The sequence below is a fragment of the Podarcis vaucheri genome (assembly GCF_965113315.1).
Source record: "Podarcis vaucheri genome assembly, chromosome: 6".
Classification (NCBI taxonomy): domain Eukaryota; kingdom Metazoa; phylum Chordata; class Lepidosauria; order Squamata; family Lacertidae; genus Podarcis; species Podarcis vaucheri.
In genome coordinates this window covers 55,417,404-55,445,154 of record NC_138764.1, presented here as the reverse complement: position 1 = coordinate 55,445,154, position 27,751 = coordinate 55,417,404, and the positions used below count along the sequence as shown (strand labels likewise).

At 39.6% G+C, this 27,751-nt stretch overlaps 2 protein-coding genes and 1 long non-coding RNA gene across 18 annotated transcripts; 1 reads left to right on the top strand and 2 right to left on the bottom strand.

Moving 5' to 3' along the window:
- Positions 1–489: 489 nt before the first annotated feature.
- On the bottom strand, positions 490–5,222 carry TMEM53 (transmembrane protein 53). The gene is made up of 3 exons (XM_082228939.1): positions 5,085–5,222; positions 4,567–4,679; positions 490–3,429 (listed from the first exon to the last, which is right to left on the bottom strand). The coding sequence occupies exons 1-3, from the start codon at positions 5,146–5,148 to the stop codon at positions 2,773–2,775; spliced, it is 834 nt and encodes a 277-aa protein (XP_082085065.1). The 5' UTR covers positions 5,149–5,222; the 3' UTR covers positions 490–2,772.
- Positions 5,223–5,252: 30 nt separating this feature from the next.
- ARMH1 (armadillo like helical domain containing 1) lies at positions 5,253–21,999 on the top strand. Of its 16 annotated transcripts, XM_082228893.1 has the most exons (13): positions 5,290–5,527; positions 5,894–5,944; positions 10,224–10,445; positions 10,853–10,921; positions 11,607–11,773; positions 13,367–13,563; positions 14,641–14,725; positions 15,635–15,757; positions 16,702–16,774; positions 17,769–17,898; positions 18,855–18,932; positions 20,384–20,498; positions 21,561–21,999. In XM_082228893.1, exons 3-13 carry the CDS (start codon positions 10,240–10,242, stop codon positions 21,623–21,625), a joined length of 1,308 nt encoding a protein of 435 aa, XP_082085019.1. In that variant the 5' UTR covers positions 5,290–5,527; positions 5,894–5,944; positions 10,224–10,239; the 3' UTR covers positions 21,626–21,999. The 16 variants fall into 16 exon arrangements, with proteins under 16 accessions (XP_082085013.1, XP_082085019.1, XP_082085027.1 ...); XM_082228901.1 differs by lacking the exons at positions 18,855–18,932; positions 20,384–20,498; positions 21,561–21,999 and adding an exon at positions 9,588–9,614 and having other exon boundaries at positions 17,769–18,078; XM_082228887.1 differs by lacking the exons at positions 5,290–5,527; positions 18,855–18,932; positions 20,384–20,498; positions 21,561–21,999 and adding an exon at positions 5,253–5,283 and having other exon boundaries at positions 17,769–18,076.
- Positions 9,537–18,868, bottom strand: LOC309535652. Its single transcript, XR_014221330.1, has 3 exons — positions 18,654–18,868; positions 11,987–12,037; positions 9,537–9,590 (listed from the first exon to the last, which is right to left on the bottom strand). It is a non-coding gene; the product is annotated as an uncharacterized lncRNA (long non-coding RNA).
- Positions 22,000–27,751: the final 5,752 nt, after the last annotated feature.

Genomic DNA, 27,751 nt, shown 5'->3' with positions numbered 1-27,751 from the left:
CAAAAGAAGGTAACTTGTTAATTTAACGTTTATTTCTATGAGGAGTAATTCTGAGGGGTCAAACAAAGAAATAATTAAAAAGTGACAAAAAAGTTATTTTTATAATGACGAGTTTTGCAGCTCCCAGTTTTTTTTTCTTCGGAAACAGGTCCAAGTGGCTCTTTTTGTCTTAAAGGTTGCAGACCCCTGGTCTAGAAGATAGCCTGCTGCTATCTGATTTGGTTTTTATTTTTATTCACTGTGATATTTTCAAGGTTTTTTATTGCTATCCTTTGGAAAATGAAAAGTGGAATATAAATGTTTAAATTTAAACGAACTCACTCAAGCTGTGGAAAGCTCGCAGAAGTTCAAGTGAAAGCAACTGTCAGTGCAAACAGCACAAACCACCATAGGCTCGATAATAACAAAAAAGTAGGACGCACCCATTATGTATCGTATAAAATGATCCAGCCCAAATTTCTCTGCAACACAGCACAATATGTCCTATAATACAATTTAGAAAGATCTTCATAAGTTATCTTATTCTGTCCTCACAACAGCCCTGTGAGGTAGGTTAGACAAAAATGTTGTGACTGGCCCAAAGTTACACAGAGATTTTCACAGTTGAGGCTACAATCCTAGTAACTTCAATCTTAGTAACTTCAACAGGATTTAACTCCTATTTCAGGGCAAAAAATGAACTGGTTTGCTCTGTAAGCACATGAACTAAAGTCCATCTGGTTGAAGTCCAAATCTGACATCCAGTGTATCAGAACGAATAAGACATTAAAACACAACACCATGATGCCCATTTTGTATTATTCAGCATAAATGCATCTGCAAACATTAGAAAGCCATATTTTTAATTAAAGGCTACAGAGTGATTCCTGGAATTAGATTTCTGTCTCTTTTTCTATACGTGTGCAAACAGCTCAGTTCTTCCACTCTGTGACAATATTGTGGGAAAGCAGCAATAAAACGAATTGCATTCAACAAAGGTGGCAATATAGGGTTTTTGTTATTAACAGATAAAGTATGAATGCACTACCTGTAAAATCTATTTGAGAGAAGCCTTAAAATCTCCTAATACCACATCTGCAGCTAGGGCAACTGAGGGACTATTTATATTTAAGGCTTTAAAACCCTTATTCTTCATGAGTCTCACTAAAGGTTTAGATCTAATCACCTATTATTTCTGAGTCACCTAGCTTGTTATCATCTTAACACTTTAGTACATATCAAACAGCAACATGTTTTCCTCTCCAGTTATTTCCCCAGTACACAGTTATGAACTGGGGGCAAAATACCCTGAGCTATTGACCCCATTGATAGGGGAGACACATGGAAACTGACACCAAGATGGGTAAATCCACCCATTTGAAACATAGTAATTAGCTACAGCAGCTCGGCTAGAACTTCAGTCAATACCCTTCACTATTTTAAGAATTTCAACAATGGACACATGATCAAGTTAATGTAAAATGGATTAGATACTAGAAAACTTTCTAGCCACCTCTGTACTCACAAGATAAGACAGCAAAGAATGTTTCACCACCCCTCCTCCGTACTGTTACCAAAGTTATAGCAAGTTTTCCTGGATCAATATGGAATAAAAGAGTGTGATTTCATAAATGCAATGAGGAAGACAGATCCAGAAAAGAGATATGCACAACTTTAGATATGTCCTTTTAATTCTGTGTTATAGTTTATAGCTTAGTTGATAATATGAAGTCACTAGCCTGGCTTTAACTCACAAGAAGCCTCCTCCTGTCCTCAGCTAAAAAGTACTTGGCCACAAGGCAAGTATAAGAGGGAGAAAAGCAGCCCAGAGATGGTGGTGGATCAACTAACTGCAGAGTTGTATACAGCAGCACAGAAAGGAACTGATTTTGCTTCACAAGGTAAAACCTTGAAGAGGTGGAAGTAGTTGATGGAAAGATGAAATGAACATCGGCATTTAAATTCTACATACATCAAAAACACAGAATTTAATATCAGCCACAGGTACATTTGAGAGCCAGTGCTTACTAAAATCTCAGAAACCAAACATGAAGCTATGTAAGATTTCAAATAGCTAGGGACGGGCTTCAGCACCCAGTACAGGTCCTTGTTCCCCACAATCAGGAGAAGCAGGATAAAATACAGTGGACCCTTGGGTTACGTTACCTTCAGGTAACGTAACTTTTGGGTTGCAAACACGGCAAACCCGGAAGTGTATACTTCCGGGTTTCGCTGCATGCGCATGCACAAAAATGCTCTACGCACTTCATGCATGCGCATAAGTGCTCTGCACACTGCACACAGAAGTGCTCTATTGCACTGTGCGTGTGCGCAGAAGCGGCGCCTCATGTTGCGGAATTTTTGGGGTACATAAGGACCCCCAGAACGAATTACGTTCGTATCCAGAGGGTCCACTTGTATACACTGTATACCAAATGAGTGTATGCAAATGTGTATACTTAAATAAAAGTTGCAGAATTTTGTTTTTCTTAGCTCAGAATTGTGCATGTTTAAATGCACAGATAACACACAGCCTATTAGAGTACTTTCCAAAGCCCATGAGCCAAAGTCAAGAAGAATGAATATATTGCAAAATATTTATCCTACAGTCCCACTCTCTGCTACTCAGCTATATGACAATTTCAGACATTCAGGTTCAGAGAAATACTTTGGCTTGCATTAGTGAGAGGCAGCAACAGAATTTTATCAAAAGCAATGATGAACGGTTTAGAGTATAATATTAGTGGGAGAACAGGCAGATACTAATACCTTCACATCAGCCACCAAGTGAGCCTAAGTGCTCCCAATGCAATTGTACATAAAGGAGGTGCAATGAGTTGTGTATAAGGTGGGATATGCTCGCAGGTGGCTGACGTGATCAGTGTCCACAAAGTCCACAGCCTTAACAAGGACCTGATGCTGCTTCCGAGCCTCTATCATATTCTCCACATCACTTGCTTGAATAACAGAATCCGCCTTGGAGTAGAGGTATAGCTCAGGCCATCTAGAGAGTTGCTTCAACATGGCATCATAGTGGCTCTCATGTACAAAGCGGGTCACAGGATACAGTACCATCCGCCATGTCACCACCAGAACTGCAAATGTCAGTAAAAGGGCATACTTAACACATACATTGTATGACGATAGGACAACTGAGAGGGCACCAAGCGCACCCCGCAGATTCTTCCTGCCAGGAGCACTGTCAAATACAGTACCCACCACCCTTAGATGCTGGAACTGCTGGTGAGTGTGAAGAAGCTCCACAATGTAGCGGTACAGCATGACACCTCCATTGCTGAAGACATGAAAGAGCAGGGGCTTCGTCTCTACTTTGTAGTCAAAGAGGAGCTCCAGCAGCTTCTTTGCCAAGTTCTGCAAGGAATTTATACCCAAGGATTCTGAAAAGAAAACCAACCTCCAAGGAGCCGTATAGCGGATCACTACACATCCCTGTGAGGAATACACAAGTTTTAGTGTGTGCCATACAGTAAAAAGAACAAGAATTGGACAAGGTGTGCCAAGAGAAATATTCATATACTGCATATTTGAGAACTGCTCTCAATTTTCACTCCAGGAAATGGAAACATCTTAAAAGCAATACACCTATATAGACTAGCAATTAGGTACATGTTAGGTTATCGCAAAGGGTGAGTCCTGAGGACTGAGTAACAAACTAAATTATCTGCAGTGGACTACAGTGATGGGCAAATGAAGCTCTTTCATTTCAAGTCAGTGACTCATCAAAAAAAACCTTAACTCCAGCCACAAATCCCATACTTGTCAGCTGACATGCTTATAGCGTGTTTTATACCAGTGTTTGAGCAAGAGAGTGGAAAGGAAACCATTATAGCCAAAATGGCTATAACAACAAGGAGAGAGAGACAACTGCTCAGTCTCCCTGCCTTTAACAAGGGAACATTTCAGTCTAAAACATCTATCATTGGAAAGAAATCAAGTGAACATCAGACAGGACCTCGGTTAATTTTCAGAATCTTTGAAGAGCTAGGCAATAAACACAAAATAGTAGGCTTTTGAATGTCCCCTAGAATACATTTTAAAAAGGATGCCAAGCAAACTTCTTAAGCTAAAGTTGCTACCAAAACTAAACACTTCAAATATTCCCAAGCTTTCCGTTAACATAAAAGAGTTGAAAAAGATTTCAATCAGGCCATATAGAAAATTCAACTTTGAAATCAGTCAAGCTACTCTCTGCGACTTATTATGTATGTATGTAATTTGTATACCTCCCTTCATCTGAAGATCGCAGGGCAGTTCGCAACAGAAAAATACAAAATACACAATAAAACTAAAACAAACCAATAACCCCCCGCCTGGCTGAAGAGAAACATTTTCACTTGGCATTAGAGTCTACTCTATGCAAGTCCTGGGAATGATCAGGTCAGGAAATTCTCACCCTAGAATTTTCACTTTTTGAGTAGTTCTTTTATACACAATGTTCAGGTGTGCCACATGCCACCCGAAGTACAATCCATCCAAGTGTTCTTGGTGTATCTCTGGATTGGCCACGAATTGTTCTTTCTCTGAAGAACACTGCAATAACTGCAGTCAAGTAAGTTCACTACTCACCTCCTGAAGGTAGATGGTGCTGTATTTCTGCAGGTACCTATCCTTGCAGCCAGCCCACCCAAGCAGTATCACCACGGGCAGATTGCCTTTACTTCTCTTTGCAGCACCGGACTCTGAAAAAAAGAAAGGAAGATTAAATGTCTGCCTTAGTCTTAACGAAAGGACTACTGTGCCACCAGACACGCAAACTTTGGGGAGCTGCAGCCGCCTCCGCAAAACATCCTTGCACTTGTCAGGAGATTCCTGGGTAAGATGTGCGCGTGCGCGCCGCTTATTTGCGATTAATTCATACTTCCAAAGGCGAAGTACCTCAGCAACGGAAGCAGATTTCAGGGCCAAGCCAAAGGGAACGCTGCCTAAAATCAAACTCTTAAAAAAACAACCCGACCTCACGAAGACAGCCCTCGCCTATTTCCAGTTTCCACCTTCAGCACGTCGGTCGGACCTTCCTTTTCCTCTCCACCGGCCGCTCTGCGAGTGCCGTACCAACGAAGCCTCCCAAACCCTCGCACACTCACCAGCATTTCTCTCCCGCGGCGTCGGGGGCAGCTCCACTACGCACCCCAACTCCTTGGACCCCATCCCTACGGCGGCTACCTCAGAACTGCCGCTTCCGCCTCAGCCCCGCCGGAAATGCCCGCCCTCTTCGACTCGCCTGACGAATCAGGAGGAGCAGGCGAGAGAGCGCGCGGCCGCTCCGTGACCCCCACTTCGCCGGTAACCGGGCTGCTGCTTAGCAACGCAGCGGCCTTAGCAACCGAGCGGCCACCCCTTTGCATATACAGTATAAATACACACACACACACACTGCCCGTTTTCGTCAAAAACAAAACAAAACCGAGCTGGGCTTCCTCGTTGACAGGTTTGCCAGTGGGTCCCCGCTGGAAGTTTTGAAGCAGCCCAGGAAAGAAGGAGCAGTGGAGGCTAGAGCAGTCTGTATATGGCAAGAGCAGAACGAGGGGTGTGTAGGGAATTGCGAAGGCTTCGAGACTGATGGGCAGAGACTACGAATTGAGAAGCTAGGATTCAAGCCTGGAAGCATTTTAATCTGTTGAGGAAACTGCTGTTCCTAAATCATTAAATGTGTGGGGTAACAAGTGGGAGGTCTCTTAACGAGGAGAGAAAGGCACTGGACACTTTGCTGCATTATTCGTTTATTCTGCATCTCAAATTCCAAAGCTGAGCTCCAGCAGAAAATCAGAGTGGGAGAAAACAAGCCCCGCCCCACTCCGCAAGAACATATTTCTTGGGGTGCAAAAAAGTTTTGCATTTTGTTGTTTATGTTTGCCCTGGCAGGGTTATCATTTGTTTTGTTTTGTTTTCCTAGCAGGATTCCTGTGACTTTAACAACTGCATGATGGAGTAGTTCAGACACTTGGTGAGTTGAACCTTAATGTCTTTCTGCAGGAAACTCATCACAAATCTGAACTACAATGGACAACAATTTTTATCTCACAGCTTATCTAAATTTTAGGTTCTAGAGCCTACAGTATATTGTTTTTACCAATATACTATGAAGGATTCTAGGTTGGGTTGTTTTCATTATGGCTATTTTTGAATGGGTTAAGATGATTCTGATACCAGGCAGAAAGGATCTCCTTTGGGGAGTACTATAATATAATTAGTTCTTTCAGGGAAGAAGAGTTAGAATGCATTCCTAACCATTCCTACTTAAGAGAAAGTTAATTGAATCCAACAGAGCTTACTGCCAGGTAAGTGAAATTATGATTGCAGCCTTAGTTACTGGGAAAGATTTTAACATTGTGTGTACCAGATGTGAAAACACAGAAAAATGAAAGGGATATCTTCTAAAATGATTTTATTCAGGTAACTAGGCTACTTGATATATGAAGAAGTTACTGTCCTTTGGCTAAAGTACGTATGTGCTTTTTACTTCATCTCCTACAAGTCATCAGGCATATTGATTGTACACTTCTGCTTCCATAGAGCGTTGGAGAAACTGAGATTGGACTCAACTACGTGGTTGGATCACTGTCTATTGGAACTTTAGTTTATATAATAGATAGTTAGTGATTATGTGTATTTATTAACACCTCCAGGATCTTTATAAACTTGGCATCTCATGAGAAATAGGAAAAACCCACAAATTTCAATAACTTTTTGAGACATGATATATATGACCAAGCCCATAAGAAATATTTTTAAGGTGGAGGAATTTTAAAAGCTTAAGTTGTTAGAAATTAACAAATTGCAAAAGATACTACTGGGACAGGCTCCTTCACTAAAGATGGGAGCCGGGTAACATAATCTTCTGAGTGTTTAGAAGTTTCTGTTTTCTGATACTAAAGAATATATAAAAGCTTAAAAAGGACTGGTAGTTTTCCATTAGAATTCTGTGAGCACTTCTCAGAAGAACTTGTACCACATTTAACTCCATTGTTTAACAATATACTGAGGTGCCCAAGGTTGAAACTCCTGATATATGTAGGGAGGTGATATTAGTAGTTATCCAAAAGCATTTTGCCCCTTGGGGCAATCCTGTTCATATATTAGATGTGAAAATGTTTACTATATTTCTCAATGGAAGGATTAATTATACTCTTATACATTTACACACCCGATATTTAAAGCATATTTATACCACTTCAACAGCCATGGTTTCTCCCAAAGAATCATGGAAACTGGAGCTTACCCTTAAGTGAATACAGTTCCTAAGACTCTTTGCGAAAGCCTTATGCTTTAAATGAATCAAATGCTGTGATTATGACCCATAATCAGGTTGTGAATATCATTCAGTTTCATGAAATGCCCAAAATCCTAATCATTTTTCTCTGGATATGGACAGTACATTGGATTGCTTGAAAAAGATTGCCTTAAAAGGCTTTCAAATAAAATGAATTTCAGGGAACGTTTTGTATGGGCCTTTGGACTGAGAAGGAGCATTAAATCATGTTGCTTTTCTGTGAGGGGTCCGTAGCCATTGCTCTGAAAGAGATTAAACAGGTTTGTTCTTCCTACGGACACTAGGTTGTTTTTGAAGAACCTGCTGCAGTTCTTGCCTGCTCTGCTCAATAACCTAAGAATGTACAGTATTATTCAACCTTTAAATCACCTTAGACAAATCGGAACGGTGGAAGAAATTCAAAGTAATGCTAAAACAAAAGTTCCATCAGCACAAACATTTTTGCTTGCCTGATGGAAATACCTCTCCTCTCCATGCTGTTCTGGGCGTTCTTCTGGCACCTCCCCAAGCTAATTTGTGGGGATAGGGGTGCACAGGGCAGGGGAGGAAGGAAAGTCCCATTGCTTAGTTAAATCCAGCCCTTTAACACCCAAGGTAAAAAAAGAAATAGTATTTTGCATTGAAAGAAAATGTGTGGGGTCAGTGGCAGTGTTTAAGGCTCCAGATTACAAATAAGCTTCAAGCCCTGAAGAATGGAAGTTTTGCTTTTATACTGTTCAACATTAAGGATGCTGTACATATTTTGAATGGCTGTTAAGGTCTCTCTTAAGGGATGTACTGCAACACTAAAATGGCAATGTTTCCTAAAGTGTTAGATCTGTTTCAGATTGTGCTTATGGTTCCATTAAAGTGGTTAACAGCTTGGCAAAAATATTATATGACAAGGCAAGAAGCCAAGGATTGCTAGATTTACTATGCGTTAGCCAATTAAGCATGGTGGGCTTCCTGTTCTGGATTTCACATTGGATTGCTATGCTGCTGAGTTTTGTGATTTCATTAGTTTGGTACAAATGCCAGAAAACAAATATTGGAAGAAAATGGAAAACAAAGGGATACCCAATTACTCAGGTATTGTGGTAGGTTTTTCTTTCTAAAGATAGACTTAAAACCTGGCAGCATTATATCCCTGACTTCATATGGGAGAAATGGAAAGAAAGGTTACCTCAGATGTCTTCCCTCTTCCTTTTTTAAAATCCTCCATAGCAGCTGTGTTGGCAGCACTCAAATGTATACCCAATTGGCATCTTGGATAAATAGGCAGTTTCTATTTGTGGCTCAATATATCCTTGTACACTAATTCAAATGCCTACAAATAAAAAGGCTGGTGAGAGAGCTCTTGAAAACACTTTCTACAGAATTAAGTGCTTTTGTCATTTAACAATATGTACACATGGCAGATTTCTCATGTTCTGAGTTCAGCACTTGAACAGATATGTTTTTACCTCACTGACACCCAGAACCTATCTGTGAAGATGGCAAACTTGTGCCAGTCTCAATCTTTTCCAACTCAATCCAGAAGGCAATTGTGGGCTGAAGTCCCTATGTGTCTGGATTGCAGAAGATAGATGTGGAACATATAATACCTTTTGAGAGTTTCTCTGTGGCTGTGCCTTTAAAAATGCATTTTCCTTTGTTGGAAGCCTGAATCTCTTTGTGTCAACTGTGAATAAAGGTAAACATATTCACAGTAGGTGGTGCCATTGAATCTTCAAATAAGAACATGATGTGGCCATGCAGCCATCTCCCCTGTGACTGACTCCTGTGTATCAAGTGCTGCAGCAAAGTAGATGAAGATTTATCTTTAGCAGTCAAAGGACTCATTGCTTCCTAGAAAAAGGAGGGAATATATGCCCCCATAAAAATATGGAGATGTTAATTTAGAATCAAACTAGCAATTGTTTCAGTTGGAAAGTTCTTTTAACTAGATCAGTGTAGAGGACACAGGTGCACAATATGGAGCTATAATTTATAGTGAATGTCCCAAGATGAAAAACAACTTCTGCCAAAACGCAAATATCAGCTACAAGGCTCACGAGTAAGATTTCACAAATATTCTGTAAATCAAGTGAATGAGACTCATGTTTCACCTCTTCCTCTGAAAGGCTGCTACAGCTGTTCCCTTGTCAGTGCTAACATTTGTTATGGCTAATAACACTTTCAATCACAACTATTTGAGCAAAATTGATTTATTTAGAACCTTCTCTCCTATGCTGAAAATACTCTGCCAAGGACAAAAGCTCCTGCAAACCACAGGTTGTTAATTCCCTGATGGATTCCTATGCATGTCTCAGCACTGCTTCTTTATACATTTTTGAAGGGGCTGTAAAGAAAAAAAATGAGATAGGTAAGCTCTTCTTTATATTTAATGTTGCCTTTATCATAGCAATTCTGTAAATGTTACCCCTCAAATTTTTGTATGTGAATCAAATTTGAGTTTCATGTGTTGTCTATAGGATAAATAAGATTAGTGGGGCAGTGCTGACATAACTTCCAAGATGTCTGTGTTGAGTTTTTGCCTTTCAGACCGACCTACAGAATCCATTTTAATTAGCCACTTCACCAAATCCAAAATTTGGTAACTACAGAATGACACTGCTTGTTAAGCCTACATTACTGAAAGACTTGTTAGTACCTTGACAAAACAAACTAGGCTTTAATATGGTTCAAACTATGGTTTAAAACAAGCATGGTGACTTCCTTTAAATTACTATTTTAATGTGAGATGCAAAGTGTGTCAAAGTCAGGCATAGGCAAACTCGGCCTTCCAGATGTTTTGAGACTACAACTCCCATCATCCCTGACCACTGGTCCTGTTAGCTAGGAATAATGGGAGTTGTACTCCTGAAACATCTGGAGGGCTGAGTTTGCCTATGCCTGGTCAAAGTAGATGGGGCTGGTGTATTCTCTGATCTCACAAATGCATAGGTCTAAAGTTCTCTTCTCTTCTCAACAGAAGGACACAACCAGTCATGACTTCCATAAAGGAGCAGGCAGCCATCAGCAGATTAATAAGTTTTCTACAGGAATGGGACAGTGCTGGCAAAATTGCTCGAAGCCACATTCTAGAAAATTTTATGCTAACCAACCAAGGCAAGACAGGTCCAGAACTGGAAATAGAATTCTCTCAAGGAGCCAGTTTGTTTCTCGCCCGTCTAACTGCTTGGCTCAGGTTGACGTATCCTCTTCCTTGGAGATCTCTTGTTAAAGTGTAACAAGAGCCAAAAAAGAAAGCAATAATTTCTCCATTAAAATTACCAGAATTGGCTACATATTGGTTTGATAAATTATATTTATTTTTATACGAGTTATTAGTATAAATTGCACCAACTTTTGCTATTTTTAGGGCAATTGTGCTCCAGTTATGGTAGCAGAATTTAATAATCCTGGACTTTTCCTGCAATATTGCCCAATGTCTTAAGTTCACAGACAGACCTTGCAAGTCCTACTTCAGACATGTCATTCCTCTAAATAAAGTATGAACTCCTGCAAAAGGGCTGAGGTGGGTAGGGAGAAAATCAGATTCAGCTGAGGTTTAGTGTGCCAGAATGTATTTAATTTAAAGCCTTCACAAACTTACAATAGTTACATGTATGGAACGTGCCTAGAGCAACAATTGAAGTCCATTGGGATCTTCCTATCAGCTGCAAGTGGGTGAGTAAAAAATGTACCATTTCTATATTTGGATAGGATCCTGAGGTTTTTAGCACATTATGTTGGTGTGAGAGAGGTAATGAGAACGTGGTGTTTGGGAAAATGTAATCGTATTATCAAAGAGATTGGCAAATATAAAAAGCTCTGTTTTCTGTGGCTTGGTGCTTCTTTGTCTGCTGCATAAATAACCATTTTATCAAACATGAAATCATGCAACTTGCACACTGGCATGGCTTCAGGAATAAAAACTACTTCAGCAACAACCATAGGGAATGTTCTTAGATGAAGCATTCCTATAATCTCCTTGGCTGAGATACCACGTTGTAAGTGTTGGATTTGGGAATACCTATGCCCAGTTCTGTATATGGAAAATGTGGTCAAAGTTTTCTTCCCCTGTAAGAAAACTGGAATTGCTTTAGTTCATCAGCTTGCATTCCTGTAAAGAATGGAACACTATTTAGTGAATGACTGAAGTGCAAAGTCTTTCCCTTGGCAGCTCTGCTGCTTTAGTAAAGGGGTTACTAAAGTGGTGTTTAGGAAGAGAAGCAGTGGAGCTGCCAATTACTTTGCCTATGAAAAGAAACTTAACTGTTAATAAGTGTTAAATAATAACTGAAATCATATTATGCAATCTTGTTGCAAATAGACTTTAGATCTGTTGATTTCTTCTCCACATTTTTTTCAGCCAGCGATACATTATTGAATTCCTGGAAGTTGGTGGTATCCTCACATTGCTGGAAATACTTGGGCTCAACCAACTGAAAGAGGAGGACAAAAGGGAGTCCATAAAGCTTCTTCAGTTAGTAGCAAGATCTGGCAGGAAGTTCAAAGAGATTATTTGTGAAAGCTATGGTAAGGTAGATTGTGACAAATGAGATGTACTGCCAGATATTTAAGTGAAGTGGTTTTCTGGCCTCAGGGTTTTCCCCATAGAGCTCAGCTTATTCTTTCCACCCCAGTGAATACTGCTGATAGAAAAGAGTTGCTTTCTTCTTCAGTATCTCACCTGTCACAAGTTCATCAATAAAAGGGCATGGAAACATTTGATTCTCACAAGGATCTTACTTTGTAGTGTTTTCCTTTCATTGCAGTATATAGCAGCCTGGATATTTTTACCTGTAGAAGATGAATAGATCTCTGAAATATCAGCATATTAATAACTCTGTAAAGTTTCCTTTCTTGGGTAGAGTAGGATGAAGTGTTTTAACTACAGTATTAAAAATTAGTGTATGGGGAGTTAAACGCAAATAAATTCAGCTGGGAGGGAATATAAACTTTTTTTAGTATCTCCCATAAAGTGACAGTGGATGCTTGTTTACTGCATTGCTCCACTGAAATGGATGAGTGTGATATATGTCCATCCCAGTCCAGCAAGGGAAAGCTGTATGTGAAAAGTACACTGTAAATGGGGATGCAGATTTTGCATCTGGATGTGCATTCACATAGGAGTGCTCAATGAATCTCATTTAACTGGTTGAATATGGCTTTTCATGCAAATCTGAAACTGCATCCAAATTCAGAGCCAGTCATTGCTGCCCATAACTAGTTGTGTGAGCTTGAACTATATTGATTAGATTGGATTTATATTCTGCATTATCCCACTGGCTCAAAGCAGCTTACAGTGGCTTTCCCCCTAAACCTTAATAGTCCTGTTCCCTAAGCTCCCACTTCCTACTTGCTGCAAGCCATATATAAGAGAGTCTCTCTCTCTCTCTCTCTCTCTCTCTCTCTCTCTCTCACACACACACACACACACACACACACACACACAGTCTTGTGTTTACTCAGAAGTGAATCCCACTGAGTCCAATTTGGCTTACTCCCAAGAATACAAAGTGAATGTTTAACAATTGTAACCTTAGACCAGCACAATTTCAAAAACAAGGACTGATTGAAACAGGGATTAAATCAACTGAATAAGGAGGCTATTTATTATTTATTTATTCATTTGCCCTAAAGTCTACAGAATTTTTACATAAATGGGCAAATACTTGAAAACTCAGAGTCTGAAAACCATTGCATATTTTAGCTAGTGTGAGGTGCAATGGCTTCACTCCACTTTTTCAGTTGTAGACTCTGAAGGTATATGGAAAACAAGATTTACTTGAAGATAGCCCTGTACATTGATCCAAAATTTTCCATACATGATACCGTTTGAGAAACCCATTTAGTGATTAAATAGATGTGATGTTAAGTGTGTCTTTACATAAATCACACACATTTTAAGAATTGCAAATAGCAATTGGCTACAATCATGTTCACTATTAGAGTGATTGCCTGCCAATGGTACTCTGCATATTTATCAATGTATAATAAGGGTGTCCTTTGTTACTTACAAAATACTTGTAATAAAACTTCCATATTATTTAAATACAAGCTAAAACACGGGGCTGCTTAGCTGACACTTTCTAGCTTGCGTGTTCAGAAAGCTTTTTTCCTTTATAGGTGTACGATCAATTGCTGAGTTTTTTGCAACCTGCAAGTCAGAAGAGACTCAAGAGCAAGTACAGATTCTTCTGGATGCTTTAGGCCATGGCAACCCCAAATACCAGAATCAAGTGTACAAAGGGCTGATTGCTCTTCTAAAGTGCACCTCTCCAAAAGCCCAGCAACTGTCCCTACAAACATTGAGGACAATACAGGTGAGCAACAACAAGATGGGGGGGGGGGGGAGGCATGGGGTTGCAATCTTTGTTTCATCCACTATATGGAACTTCTTCCCATCATCTGTTACAGACAACATGCATTTTTTCCTCAGGAGCATCTGTGTTTCTAGCCAGTGCAGGGTCTACAAACTGCACATATATATTGCTATTAACAGTTAAATGGATCTAAGTGCCAAATACCATGCCACAGGAACCAACTATATTAGGCAAGAAAGGCTAACAGATCTGACCTGAGTTTGATAATTGAACTATAAGTAATGGAAATATAAGTAACCCAAATACATTGCCTTAAAATACAATGTTTGTACCGTAATTGTATTTAATTAGGTTTAAAGGGAGTTTCTTTTAAAAAATTACTGAAATCCTATTCTGCCCCCATGTCTAAAATCTGAAATAGTACCCCTGAAAATATGTGGGTTTTTTAGCTAAGAACTGTCAGCTGTAGAACACACCACCCCAATTATGGCTAGATCGAGAAGTTTAGGGACACAGAGAACTTACTGACACCTCCCTTAACCATTCTAGCTAATGATTATTTCTAATTAATGCACTTATAAAACTGATTGGTAGAACAGATTCATGAAGAAAGACTGGTCTCCCTAAATACTGCCCTTGCATCTTTATGGTTCATTGCAGCATGTTGTCTGATCTCACCTGGGTGAGAGTTCACATTACTGCATTAGAGAAGTTGTTTTTTTGTTCATTTTACAGCTCTTGCACCCCACGTTGTTTATATCAGCACAGCTTTAATTTGCAACAGGGAACTTTAATCAGTTACAGCAATCTTCCTTTTACATTCTTACAAAATGAATTGTCTCCCCATAGAGTGTTTCATGTATATGCTAAAATATCGTCTGACGTGTTCCTAAAAGGGATTTGCATCACCAGGTCAAAATATAATCTTTTGTCTGCTTGATCATGCTGAAGATTTGGGTAGCCCAGCTCTTCCTTGTGATCTCTTGATTGTGACCTATATTTTTCATGCTTGTTCTGTATTAGAGCATACTAAGACGGGGTCTCAAATATTCTTCTCTTGCTCCTTTACTTTGGCAGACAATTGTGGGAGATGCCCATCCAAGTATTGTGGACTCAGTGCTTAGTGTGCTCCGTTCTCTGCACCTGGAGGTGCAATATGAGGGTAAGATGACTCTATGCATTCACCTCCACTTTTGAAGCCAACCCTCAAATCGTTGAGTCCAGGTGACTACCACATACTGAAATTGAAAATCAGTTTTAAAACAATGCACCAATGAGCCAAATGTCTATAGGAAGGGAAGAACCCTAGTAACTAAGGCATTCATGAAAAGCAAATTTTATGTAAGGTACGGCACAAGGTAGCCTACTTACAAGGCATACTGGACTTTGGCTGGTGCCAAAGCTGGGTGAATCCAGTGTGTGTTCTAATTTGCATGGGAGCTACCACAATTTTCTTTTTTAATGCTATATTTGCTTCAAAACAGAAAACTTACAAATTCCCAAGTAGCATAAACAACATGTCTTCAAAGCAGGTGACTCACTGGCCTTTATTCCATACAGTTAAGCTGTGTGGTTAGTGCTACCAATTTTTTTAAAACTAGTCTACGCATTTTATGAAAGAACCAACAGACAGTGCCTTTATGGAGGGATTGAAGTCTTTAGGAACTTGCGAACTGCACAATTAACGTGCTATGTTGCCTAGTGCATTAACAAACCCACTTGAAAAAAGTTGAGTGTTCTTTGTCCTATAACTGCCATATAAACATAAGAAGGAGCTGCTGGATAAGGCCAGTGGCCCATCTAGTCCAGTATCCCATTCTCAGTGGCAGCCAGCAGCCTGTGGAAAGCCCAAAAGCAGGACCTGTGCTCTCCCTGCCTATGATTCCCAGTAACTGGTAAACACACTGGAACAAATGATTAACAAAGACTGGACATAGTTGAACCACCTTTTAGGCTTTGTGTAGGCAAATTATTCCCCAAGAAAAACTGAGGCTTGCTCTGTGCAATAGGAGCTACCTTACTACTATTACTCTGTGACAAAGCACCCACTTTAGTATCTTCCTTCTTCTAGCGATTCAACTAATCAAGGACCTCATGGCATATGATGTGCGGCCAGCTTTGCTAAAAGGACTGGTTGCATTGCTAAAGCCATCAAGACAGGAGACTGCCAAAATGCAAGCCAGAATCCTGGAAGGTGAGATCCACAAATGCTGCCATTTGGACCCACTTATGAAGATGTTCCCTACTTCTACATCTCCTTCCCTATCTCTAGAGTATATTAGTCTAAGGCTGTGTTCACATTCTCGTATACTGTGCACTCACTGCATTTCCGGTTTTTGTGTTCACAAGATGTTAGCCAAAATGCATATGTTTACTGTACTTCATACTACTGTTTGGTGCATTGTTTCTCAAACCAGCTTCACACCGATTGGAGTTATTAAGCTGTTCCCAATTTGTCTCCATCCTTGCATGAACATCTCTGCATAGGGTAAAGATATTCCTGCCTGTCAACATTCTCTGGTGCGTATAGAAAAAGGAACAAATTGAAGCTGTGCAGATGTAAACAGCTTGGGGTGCAAGAGCTATGAAATGCAGTGAAAAAACAACTTCACGCTCTCTAAGGCAGTATTGTGAACGCACACTTACTGTAGCATTAATATTCTTCATGTGTTGAGAAGGGAAGGCATATATTTTAAGTCCATCCTCTGTTCCTTTTCTTTTATCATGGGGCCCAACCTCTTTCCTCATTCATACCTGAAAACCTCTATCAAGTTCCAAGTTTGCTCAGAGCGGGACTGTAGGGGTATGGAATGAGAACCCATTGTGATAGAACAGAAATTCATCTCAATCACCAGTCTGAGAAACTGGAGCAGGGAGGGCTGCAGGCAAAAACTGACATCTTTCAAAGCAGACCCAAACCAACATTCCCTGCTTACCATCAAGGAATCAAATTTCTGCATGGCGTGTGAAACAGCAATTAGCTGGTGCTAGCCTAAGTTAAACTGTGCTGCTGGATAGGTACTGAATGAATTTTCTGTGCAATTCAGTTCTTTCTGGACAGTGTTTTAGGTCAAAAGCAAAGCTTTGGGGCAGCTATGAGACACAGTACCTGACTCCTACATTGTTTCCTACATACAGAAGCTGGTACATTACACCTGATGGAGTCCTTGCCAGCATATATTCAGCAAGCTGCCGCTGCCAAAGCCATTGGGTAAGAGATTATGATGGGTTACTGGAACCAGTTGCCAACACAGAGGCAAACTGTGAAACACGCTTAGCCCAGTTTTGGGTAGGCCACAGATGCAAACTAGAAAACACCTCACTTACTGTGTGAAAACAGCCACCAGTCCACAGTCCAGACTGGCAGATTATATACACCCACTTCACCTGCTACTCAGATGGAGGCAGTAGGGCACTGTTTTTATATATTTTTAATTGATGGTGTTAACTATATGTTTTAATCATACTATGATATCTACTTGCTGCATTTTGTTCCAAGAACCTCAAAGTAGCAATTTTAGTCTCTTAACATAGCACATTGGCTAAGAGTGACTTGCCAGCAAGTAACCAAGCATATCTATTTGAAACCCTCCCCACCCCCATCCAAACATTACTACAAAATGGCTTTCAAGGGTTGAAGTTGAATCCATGCCTTCTGCTTCTTGATGCAACATTAGGCAGCCAGCATCACATCCAGTCCCTTAAAACACATTCAGAACTAGAATACCTATATAATCCAGCCACTATCCTCTTACCTTTCAGAGTTTATAACATGAGCTAGAATAGTCAGGTTATCAATGGAGCTATACATAAAATATGCAGCTCCTCTCTAATCATTTTAGGGTTATCATCTTCAGCACTAGACAAAGTATTTGCTGCTTAGCCAAATTCATGTCACCATCCACCTTACTAGGCTTAGCACCATAACAACTCATTCAATACAACAGATTTGCCCAGTCAGCTTATTTTCTTGACAGCGTGTGCCTTTAACAACTGTTGCAGAAATCCAGCTGAACCTGTTGGATGTCTCCTATTATTATTGGATGTCTCACTGTCAACCAGCTGGTAAAGGGCACAGAACAACCTATATCTCTCTAGCTTGTAAATTAGTGGGATGCTCCCTCTGCTCTTAAACCCCCTTCCCCCTCTCTTATCGGTTTATTGAAAACATTTTTATCCCACTCTTCAAACACTCAACTTTGCAGAATTCTGGCCCAAGACTCCAGAGATGTGGCTGAGGAGCTGGTCTTCTTGAGAGTGGTGCATGGTCTCATGTGTGCCATGGGCAACAAAGATCACACTAACTGCCAGAGGCAGGCCAGCATTACCCTTGAGGCAAGTGACTTTGTTGAAAAGGAGGGAACTGGGCGTAGATGTCTATTGTCACTTTTTCAAAGCTCTCTAACTGAAGGGGTTGTTTCAGTGGGTGGAATGGATGGATTGGATGAGATAAAACGTTAGTCAGTTGATTAAGCACTAAAGAATACAAAGATCAGACTATGACAGGAGTAAGTAAGGCTTTCTTAGAATTTAACATGCATGGCTTGTAGATGTTGGAAGCATGGGAGCAGAAACTGCCTGTATATTTAAGCCAAAATATACAGAAGTATTTTAAAACTGTTTCTAATGTATTTTAATGCCCTGGGATCTTAGGGTGAAGGGCGGGTAATTAATAAATTAATACTACTACAGAACTTTTAAAGTCTCTATTGTGCAGCCCCCCACTAAAGATTCTGAGTGATGAAGACCAGAATAAATACTAATGAAACCTGGGTAGTAAATATTAGATTGCAGAGTTTTATACTCCTGTAGCTTACAAAGGGCTGCGTCAAACATCGGATCCCGAACGCCTGTGTTTTGGAATGTTTTGACTACCAAACGCCAAAAACCCAGAAGTAAATGCCCCGGTTTTCGAACGTTTTTCAGAAGCCAAACATCCAACGTAGCTTCCGCTTGAGTGCAGAAAGCTCCTGCAACCAATCAGAAGCAGCACCTCGATTGTCAGACATTTCGGAAGCCAAACGTTCGACAACTGAGGTTTGACTGTACAAGCTAAGTTTCACTTGTGCAATGGAGTCCTGTTTCCTCACCTCTCTGCATTCAAAATTTGCTCCAGAGTATACGCAACCCTCTGGAGTCTGGAGAGTTTAAGGATGCATCATGGGCTGGAGAGGAGGGAGAAGTTATGTTAACTCAAGCAGAAGTCTGCTGCACAAACAGAAAAGCAGAGTTGGATACAACCCAAGAATTATTCTTATTTTCCCAATGGATTAAATTGTGTTCCCCTGCAGCATTTTGTAAAGATGTTCATAGTGGTGGAGAATCAAACCCGAAGCGCCATGGGAGAAAAATTGTTCGAGCTCTTTATGGTATGTCTTGTCTATCCTCTGTACTAAGGTTATGGGACTCAGATATGAGATGTTTTATTTGCCCAAAGCAACAGTGAGATTTAAGACAAAACACCTGAAATCCCAAACCACTTTTCTGAATTGTTTAGAAGTCTTCCCTCCCCCCAGCAACTATAGTAAGAATCACTATCTTCTGTGGCATAGCCAGTGTAGACAAGATCTTCAGTAACTGTTAAATTCAAATGAATGCTTTAAGAGAGCCAGAGTTCAGAAAGGGTAGTGGTATCCTCTTACTACTTCTGCCATTGTAAAAGCTGCTTTCTGTTTACCAGGTTTCTCTTATCCTCTTATCTTAAACCACTTAGAAACCTATTTTAAGAGCATTAAACAGTATTTAAATTAATAACAATCTTGAAGAGGAGGAACATAGAAAGTGGCACAGTAGAGGGAAAGCACAGCTCTAGATCATTTTTTCAGAATAAGGGCAAAAACATCATATGCCAGAGTAACTGATGGACACTGCTGCCTCCAGCATATGACTGTGGTGATGAGGCTTTCGAATTTGCTTATGACAGATTAACCAAAAAAGTCTGAGAATGAAGAAAATAATCAAGCAGAGGCCTAAAATACTTAACTTGCCTCTTTAAACCACAGCACCATCCCATGCAGTATTCCAGCCTTCTTTCCATACTGTGATTCATCTTCCTAGCAATTTTTGCTTTTCCATTCCTAAGTAAACATATTCAACCATATTTCTCCATTTTTGTAAAAGTTGTTCTGAACATTGGATTGGCAGATTTTGAAAGAAATTAATTTGGGAAGCCTGCATATTTTAAAGTGTGGATTTACTAGTAAAGCTAATTCTAATACTGCCTCTGTCTTCGTAGCTGCTTATGATGGTTATACTAACCAACCACCTACAATTATTGAATGATGTTTTATACAAAGTCTCAAAACTATTTACAATAAATATTTTCTATTTTTCAAAACATTAAAACGCATGGCATTAGTACAGCAGCACTAAAGTCCAGATTGAGCAACTGCAACAATATAATTAAAGCTACCCCCTATGTCAAAGAATAAAAATGATATTCCCTGGTGGCAAAATGATAATAAAATTGTCATCAGGTGTGCCTTTCTGGAGAGAGCATTCTAAAAAGATGGTGAACTATTACAGAGTAGGCCCATTCATCTTTCTTCTAAATTTTCCAAATATCCAATTTCAATCAAAAGCCAGGCAGCCATTAGTCCTTTAGCTAATTAAAATATTCCAAGAAGTTCACTGTTCAGATACAGTCATCCTAGCCTTTGAGTGAAGAGACATGTAGAGACAACTCCATTAGAGTGGCCCTTGTTTCAAGGAAGAGATGCCAATGAACCATCAGGAATTGCCCTCCGTTTATTTCCAGCCCAGAACCTTGGAAAGTTCCTGCTTTTCAATAAAGTGCCTGTCTTACCTTTCTTCCCTCTAGCAAGATGCTACAAACTTGTACCTGAATATGGATGCTGTGCAGGCTGTTATCCTGGCCACCAATATAGTCAATATTCCGGAATATATTTTGGCTCAGGCAAAAATGGATATTCCAGGTATGTTGGGCACAGTTGTGGACAAAATAACTTTGGAATATGTAGATACCTCCTTAATGCTAAAAAAAAAGGGGGGGAGGGAAATAATGGGATGACATATTGTGTAGGCAGGTTGTGAATAAGTACAAAAATATAAACTGGGACAAGTTATTAGTTCACAACAGTATAAACAAGAAGGGTCTTATGTTAATTCAACAAGTCCAGAGGGGACAGAAATTACATATGAAATCTGTAGAGAGAAATGCTAGTTAGATGACAAGAAAAAAGTACTGTGTCTACTCTTGAGAGTGATGTGCATGTTGGCATGCAGCCCTTTGAGGGCTGGTAAAGCCTCAATGTGGCTCTCAAGCAAAAAATGTTAGCCACCCCTGTACTATGCATTTATAATCTTTATGACTTCACTTGTGCATACTGCATTTTATTTTATGGAAACTGCCATGTGAGGATGCTTGGCCTAAAAGGCAGCTTACCAGTACCTTAAGTAAATACAGTGGTACCTTGGGTAACAAACGCTTCAGGTTACAAACACTTCGGGTTACAAAGTCCACTAACCCGGAAGTAGTACCTCAGGTTGAGAACTTTGCCCCAGGATGAAAATGGAAATCACGCAGCGATGGCGCGGCAGCAGCGGGAGGCCCCATTAGCGAAAGAGCACCTCAGGTTAAGAACAGTTTCGGGTTAATAACAGACCTCCGGAACGAAATAAGTTCGTAACCCGAGGTACCACTGTATCTTGTTTGTATAACAGTACAGTGGTACCTTAGTTCCCAAACTCAATCCATTCTGGAAGTCTGTTCGACTTCCAAAACGTTCAAAAACCAAGGCACAGCTTCTCATTGGCCCTGGAAACAATGCCGACAGCCAAAACGGATGTTCAGCTTCCAAAAAACATTCGCAAACCAGAACACTTACTTCCAGGTTTGCGGCATTTGGGAGCCGATTTGTTCATCAACTAAGCTTTTTGGGAACAAAGATACCACTGTATTTAAAAAACAAGCTACCATACTTGGTACTGAAGTAATGAACTGAGTTGTATTTCTTGAACTCTTTTTCCTCCCTCAGAGAGAAACTCAACTGCAGAAGATGAACAGGAACAGCCTTCTCAAGATAGAGAGTTGCTGCTTTAGTTAGTGACCTCTCAATTGTCCTCATTTATTGGGCTGTTCATTTTCATCTATTTTTTTCATGCATTCTGTTTCAGGCCCTACTACCCATCCCCATGAGAAAAAGATGCAAAGCTCCAAGTGCCTTATGACAGGTGACTTTGAGTCCCTGTCCCCCTCCCTTTTCTCAAATCTGAAATCTACCGTACTTAGTTTGGTTATCAACCACCAGACACATCAAATTGCTCTAATTGTTCTTCAACAGCTGCCTTTGCATCAACATACCCATAGACTAATTTGTGTCATGAAAATACGGAATAATCCCTTGTACAGCCACTTTGAGTTCTGAGGAGACAGGATATCTATGTAATAAATAAAAACAGTACTGAACAACTAAATTTAAGTCTCTGTGATCATACATACCAGACACAAGACTTCACTCCAATTTGCAGGTTCAGCTGAAATAAATGAACATACAGAAGATACATGGGCATCTGGTTAGCCATTGTGAGAACAGAATGCTTGGCCTTATCTAGCAGGCTGCTCTGCTCTAACACCGTGAACTCTAAATCCCCTTGCCAACTTATTTTTGTGCAGACAGACTGAACCCTAATGTAGTAGAGCATCCAGAAGTCTACCATAAGACCCAATGTTCTTTTCTTGAGAAATATTATTACAGGCAAAACATTTACATGATTTGCAAGCCAAAAACAGAAACTGCCACTCTCTAGCAGCATTACTGGGAAAGCAGCAATGGCTTCTCTAGTTATGCATTCAGCATATAAACACACTCTTGAATACTTCATGGCTTTACAGTTATATAAAGGGATTTTTGAAGTAATACAGCTCTTTAAGAGAAATTAAGGAGCAATCGTATGCTTAAGCCCATTGATTTCAGATACGGCTAGTTTTGTATAGGATTTGGCTGCTCTTTTCCTGAAGTGTACTTTAGCACAATGGATAGTATGTATGCTTACAAATCAGGCCTATCTACTTCATAGAGATGGAGATAAAATGTTGAAACTTCATAGCAGTTGTTTCCCAACTCCTAGCTCTCTTCTCTTGGAAAGCATGCTATGCCATTAGCATCTCCTTAGCCACTTTGTATGCCTTAGATCTTAGGAATCAATTAACACTTGCATGCAGTAATGACACCCTAAATTCACTTTATAATTGGCAATGCCAGTAGACAAAATTAGCAGCATCCTTCCCATCCTTTGAAAGCTACACTGATACATCCATGCATATATCAGACTTTTCTTCATAGGGTGTAAGCACATACCGTATATATATAAACAAACACACACACACACACACACACACACACACACACACACACCTTGTTTAACACTTTGGGGAAGGATACTGAAGCATACCCACACACTACTTTGCTCTTGAGTAGTCCAAATAGGTGCAAATTTTAAACTTCACAGTTACAATGAAATGGCCCAAACAGTTGACACTTTTTGCCATTCTACTGATAAAATGCAAAAACTCAGAAATGCAGAAATTAATTTCCGTTTCAGAACAGACTGACACTATAATTGATTTTATTCTGTGAATCGCCCTGAGACCTCTGGGTACAGGGCGGTATATAAATTCAATAAATAAATAATAATTGTAAATGTTTTTGTAGACTTTTTTCAAAATAATAGCCATCAGAGATAGTTTTCTTTTAAGCACATGATTAATGCATAAAGCCAATAAAATTGTTTAACACTGACAGATTTCAATAACAGTGTTTGACCAGTTTCAGAAGTCATAAATGGAATTCTTGCCTCTACATGAATGAAGACTATCACAGTCCAACACATTAACTTAAATAGACATGATTATGGTCACTGTCCATTTGCAACATTTATAACAGGAACAGCCAGGAGCTGCGTACTCTCATGTCTGCGTGAGAAAATACCCAGACCTCCCAGGGACTAATAACATTTGGTACTATATGGGCCTAGGTTGTTAAATTGCACACATGAGGGTAGTGTTCCCCTCCACGAAACCTTTGAAGAGCAGCAGTTGAAATAGCCACAGTAGCGAAGGAGTGGAGTCCTTTCTATCCAAGTTGGCTACCTTGGTCTTGTCAGGCAGAAAGGCTGGGTATAAATATTTTAAATAAATCCACAATGTTTTTAAAACTTTTATTTATGAACCTTTAACAGCCTTTATACACACATTGCACAGTATCCATCACTTATCTCTTTTCCCGACTTCCCAATCCATCTCTCTTGTAGGTTAAATTGTATATTGTACCCTCTAAGATAATCTCCAAAATACCTCCACTCTACTCTTCTCTTTAACTCATCCTTATTCCTTAGTTTTGCAGTCAAGGTTACTAATTCTACATATTCTATCAGTTTGCTTTACCAAGTTTCCTTCGTGGGTATCTCTACTTCTTTCCATTTTTTTGCATATACTATTCTAGCTGCAGCGATTGCGTGCAGAAAGATATTGAATGCCTTTTTTGGAATGCCATCATCGATTATCCCTAACAGGAAGGCCTCTGGTCTTTTGGGAAATGTGAATTTTAAAATCTTTAATTATTCTTTAGAGCAGGCATACCCAAACTCGGCCCTCCAGCTGTTTTGGGACTACAATTCCCATAATCCCTGACCACTAGTCCTGTTAGCTAGGGATGATGGGAGTTGTAATCCCAAAACAGCTGGAGGGCCGAGTTTGGGGATGCCTGCTCTAGAGTATTTACACAACCACCACATATGAATCAGGGTTCCCTCTACCTCGTGGCACTTCCAGCATAAATTAGACCCTTTTTTATACATTTTCACTAATTTGTTGGGTTGTCAAGTACCACTGGTACATCATCTTTTGTAGGTTTTCCTTAATAACAGGCAGAAAAATTCATGGTTTCCCCCCCATAATTTTTCCCATGTGGACAATTCTATGTTGCAACCAATATCTATGGCCCATTTTGTCATTGTCGCCTTTACCATCTCATCTTTGGTCTCCCACTCCAATAACACTTTATAAAATTTTGAGATTACCAGTAATTTATCATCCTTTCCTAATACATTTTTTTCAAATTCTGAACTCATTTCCGCCAATCCCTTTTCCTTATCTCTTTTAAATACCGGTAACTCGTTCACCTGAAAATACTGAAACCAATCTATAGTATGACCCCAAATCTCTTCTCCTTTTTTTAGGTGAACTCCTCCTTCTTTAAACTTTGTAAGTGGCCCATTAGTCCATATTCAACCTTTTCACTGAGACCACCTCAGTTGGGGATATCCATTTTTGGGGTTTTCTCTCTAAAAGATCTTTGTGTCGCTGCCAAACCGTGTATATACTTATGACATGGTTTTGGAAACCTTTGTGCACCCTTGATTTGTCGTAATGCAGATATGCCTGCCATTCAAAGTGTAGATCAAAACCTTCTAGGTCTAAAATGTTGGTATCTCTTAGCTCCATCTATTCTTTCATCCAACAAAGACACGCTGCCTCATAATAAAATCTAAGGTCTGGAAGGGCAAAGTCCCCTCTTTCTCTTACATCTGTCAGATTTGTATACTTAATTCGGGTTTCCCCCCTACCAAATGAAGTTTGTCACGTCCTATTTTCACATTTTGAAACAGTTTGGGCTATTACCACGAGTGTTTGAAATAAGAAGATCATCTTGGGCAAAACATTCATTTTGACTGCGGATATTCTTCCTAACAAAGAAAGGTTCAGTCTAGTCCATTTTTCTAGATTCTTTTTATTTCATTCCAGATTTTAACATAGTTATCCTGAAAAAGGTTTAAATTCTTAGCTGATATCCATATCCCCAAATATTTTTCTGTTTTAATTCCCATCATATTCTCAAGTCTTTCTTTTGCCTGTAAGTCTAATTTTTTTACTATCATTTTTGTTTTTTCCTTATTTATATAGAATCCTGCCAAGTTGCCAAATTTTGTTATAGTTTCTATTGCCCTTGAGACGCTTTCCATCGAATTTTCCAACATCAACACGTCGTCCGCAAAGGCTTTCACTTTGTATTCTCTCTGCCCAACTTTAATTCCTGTTATTTCATCATTTTTCGTATTTCTCTAGTTAACACTTCTAATACGTATTAGGATAAACAACAGTGGCAACAGGGGGCATCCCGGCCTTGTCCCCTTCTTGATACTACTTTTTTCTGTGACATTACTATTTATTATTAAGCTTGCCTATTGCTCTGTGTATACTGCATTTATCCCATTAGAGAGTATGGCATTCAGAACAGCATTCTCCACTAATTTCCTCAGGAAGACCCAGAACACATTGTCAAAGGCCTTTTCAGCATAGAGGAATATTAGTGCTGCTTCTTTTTCATTTCTTTTTTCCAAGTATTTGATCACATTTCTAGTATTATTCCTTGGTAAAAAAACAACCTGCTTGATCCTCATGAATAGGTGATTCTAGGACCACCATCAGCTTTTTTGCCATTATTGCAGTGCACAACTTATAATCATTGTTCAGTAAGGAGATCAGCCTGTAGGTCTTGGGTTGGAGTATATCCTGATCTAATCCCCTGTTTGGGGATTAGAGTAATGTAAACGTTCTTCTACGATGTTGGTATTGTTCTCCCTTATAAACTTTCATTCATAATATCTTTAAGGGGCGTGGTAATGTTTCTCTTAATGTTTTATAATATGCGACTGAAAGTCCATCCAGACCAGGTGGTTTGCCAGACTTTGCCTGCTTGATAGGTACATCTATTTCCGTCATTGAGATGGGGGCATTCAGACTATCTACTTCGTCCTTTGTTAGCTGTGGTAGATAACATTTTTGCAAATATTCTTCTATGTCTTTCTCACTCTCCTTTCCATTCACGTACAAAATTGAGTAGTATCTTAAAATTTCTTTTCTGAATTCTTTTTGGTTATATACCCTCTTCCCCTACTATTATCTTGTTTATTATATTGGGGGTTTTCTCCCTTTGAAGCTGCCACGCTAGTAACTTTCCCAGCTTATTGGCAAACTCAAATTGTTTTTGTTTTAAAGCTTTTTAGTCGTTGCTCTATTTCATTCTGTGTGATCATGGCAAACTGCGTTTGTAGTATTTTCAGTTTCTGAATACAAACTTTATCACCTGGTTTGTCCTCTAATATTTTTTCATAACACATCATTTCCTTCAAAATTCTTTTTCTTCCTCTTTTCTTTCTATAAAATGCATTTTGTTGAATAAAGAAGCCTCTTACAACCACATTACCAGCATATCACATCCTTATCCATTCCTTTACTGGAGTTCCTTAGTTGTTTTATCGTTTTCTGTCAACACCACCGCATTAAGTCCTCTAATATTATCTCATTACATCTTTCAAATAATTTGCCTTCCAGCTCTCTATAGAACTCCAGTATTTTTTTTCATTTAACTAGCCTACAAGGTGATTAGCTCCACTTTCTACCCTTACCTGTGTTAGTAATTTTTTTTTATACAACCTGGAAAAAGGTCAGATGAATTCAATCTTGTCCTCTTCCTGTTGTTCCATTAGCAAAAATGATAGAGTACAGAAGTTTTGACTAGCGTTGACCACCCACATTTTTCCAGAACCCCTGAACATTTCTCATAAATAGGGACCATCTTTCCTTAAAGTTCAACCAAAATAGAAACAACCTTGACTGTCATCACAACCTAGCTGGACTAGGATTGCCTACTGTGTTCAAGTTATAGTCCTAAACATTCTTCCCATGCTCCTGTAAATATTTAGGGGGGGGGGCAAAGATTCACCAAGTTCAATAGACTTCCTCTAGTAAGTATACTAGTCAGTACAATTGCTGCCATCCTCTGAAACAAAACCAGTTGAAAACCAAGATAAAAGGCCAGATTCAGCTAAATCGTTGTGCTAGCACAACAAGTCACGTCAATAGGAAGATGGGAAACTGGTCTACCTGGCAAGCACAATGCTGAACTCTTCCCATAGTATTTCTAAGTAAAATATGTTTATAACCAGTCTTACTGACAAATCTCAAATTCTCTTTTAGATGTAATAGATAAGGTTGAAAGTAAGCAAGCTGTCCTTACCAAGTTGTTGCTCTCCAAGCCAGATGTGCATACAAATCCAACATATACAAGTAGCCTCCAAGAACAGCAGAAGACCTGCAGAACACACTTCAAACCCCTCACAATACAGGACTTGATGCATTCAGAAATATTTATTTATAAACTGCTTC

Coding starts and splice junctions, on each gene's coding strand:
- TMEM53 (XM_082228939.1), bottom strand. CDS start 5,148: ATGGGGTCCAAGGAGTTGGGGTGCGTAGTGGAGCTGCCCCCGACGCCG. Junction 4,680..5,084: donor GCCGCGGGAGAGAAATGCTG/GTGAGTGTGCGA, acceptor TCTTTTTTTCAG/AGTCCGGTGCTGCAAAGAGA. Junction 3,430..4,566: donor GCACCATCTACCTTCAGGAG/GTGAGTAGTGAA, acceptor TATTCCTCACAG/GGATGTGTAGTGATCCGCTA.
- ARMH1 (XM_082228893.1), top strand. CDS start 10,240: ATGACTTCCATAAAGGAGCAGGCAGCCATCAGCAGATTAATAAGTTTT. Junction 11,774..13,366: donor GATTATTTGTGAAAGCTATG/GTAAGGTAGATT, acceptor TTTCCTTTATAG/GTGTACGATCAATTGCTGAG. Junction 17,899..18,854: donor AGGCCAGCATTACCCTTGAG/GCAAGTGACTTT, acceptor GTTCCCCTGCAG/CATTTTGTAAAGATGTTCAT.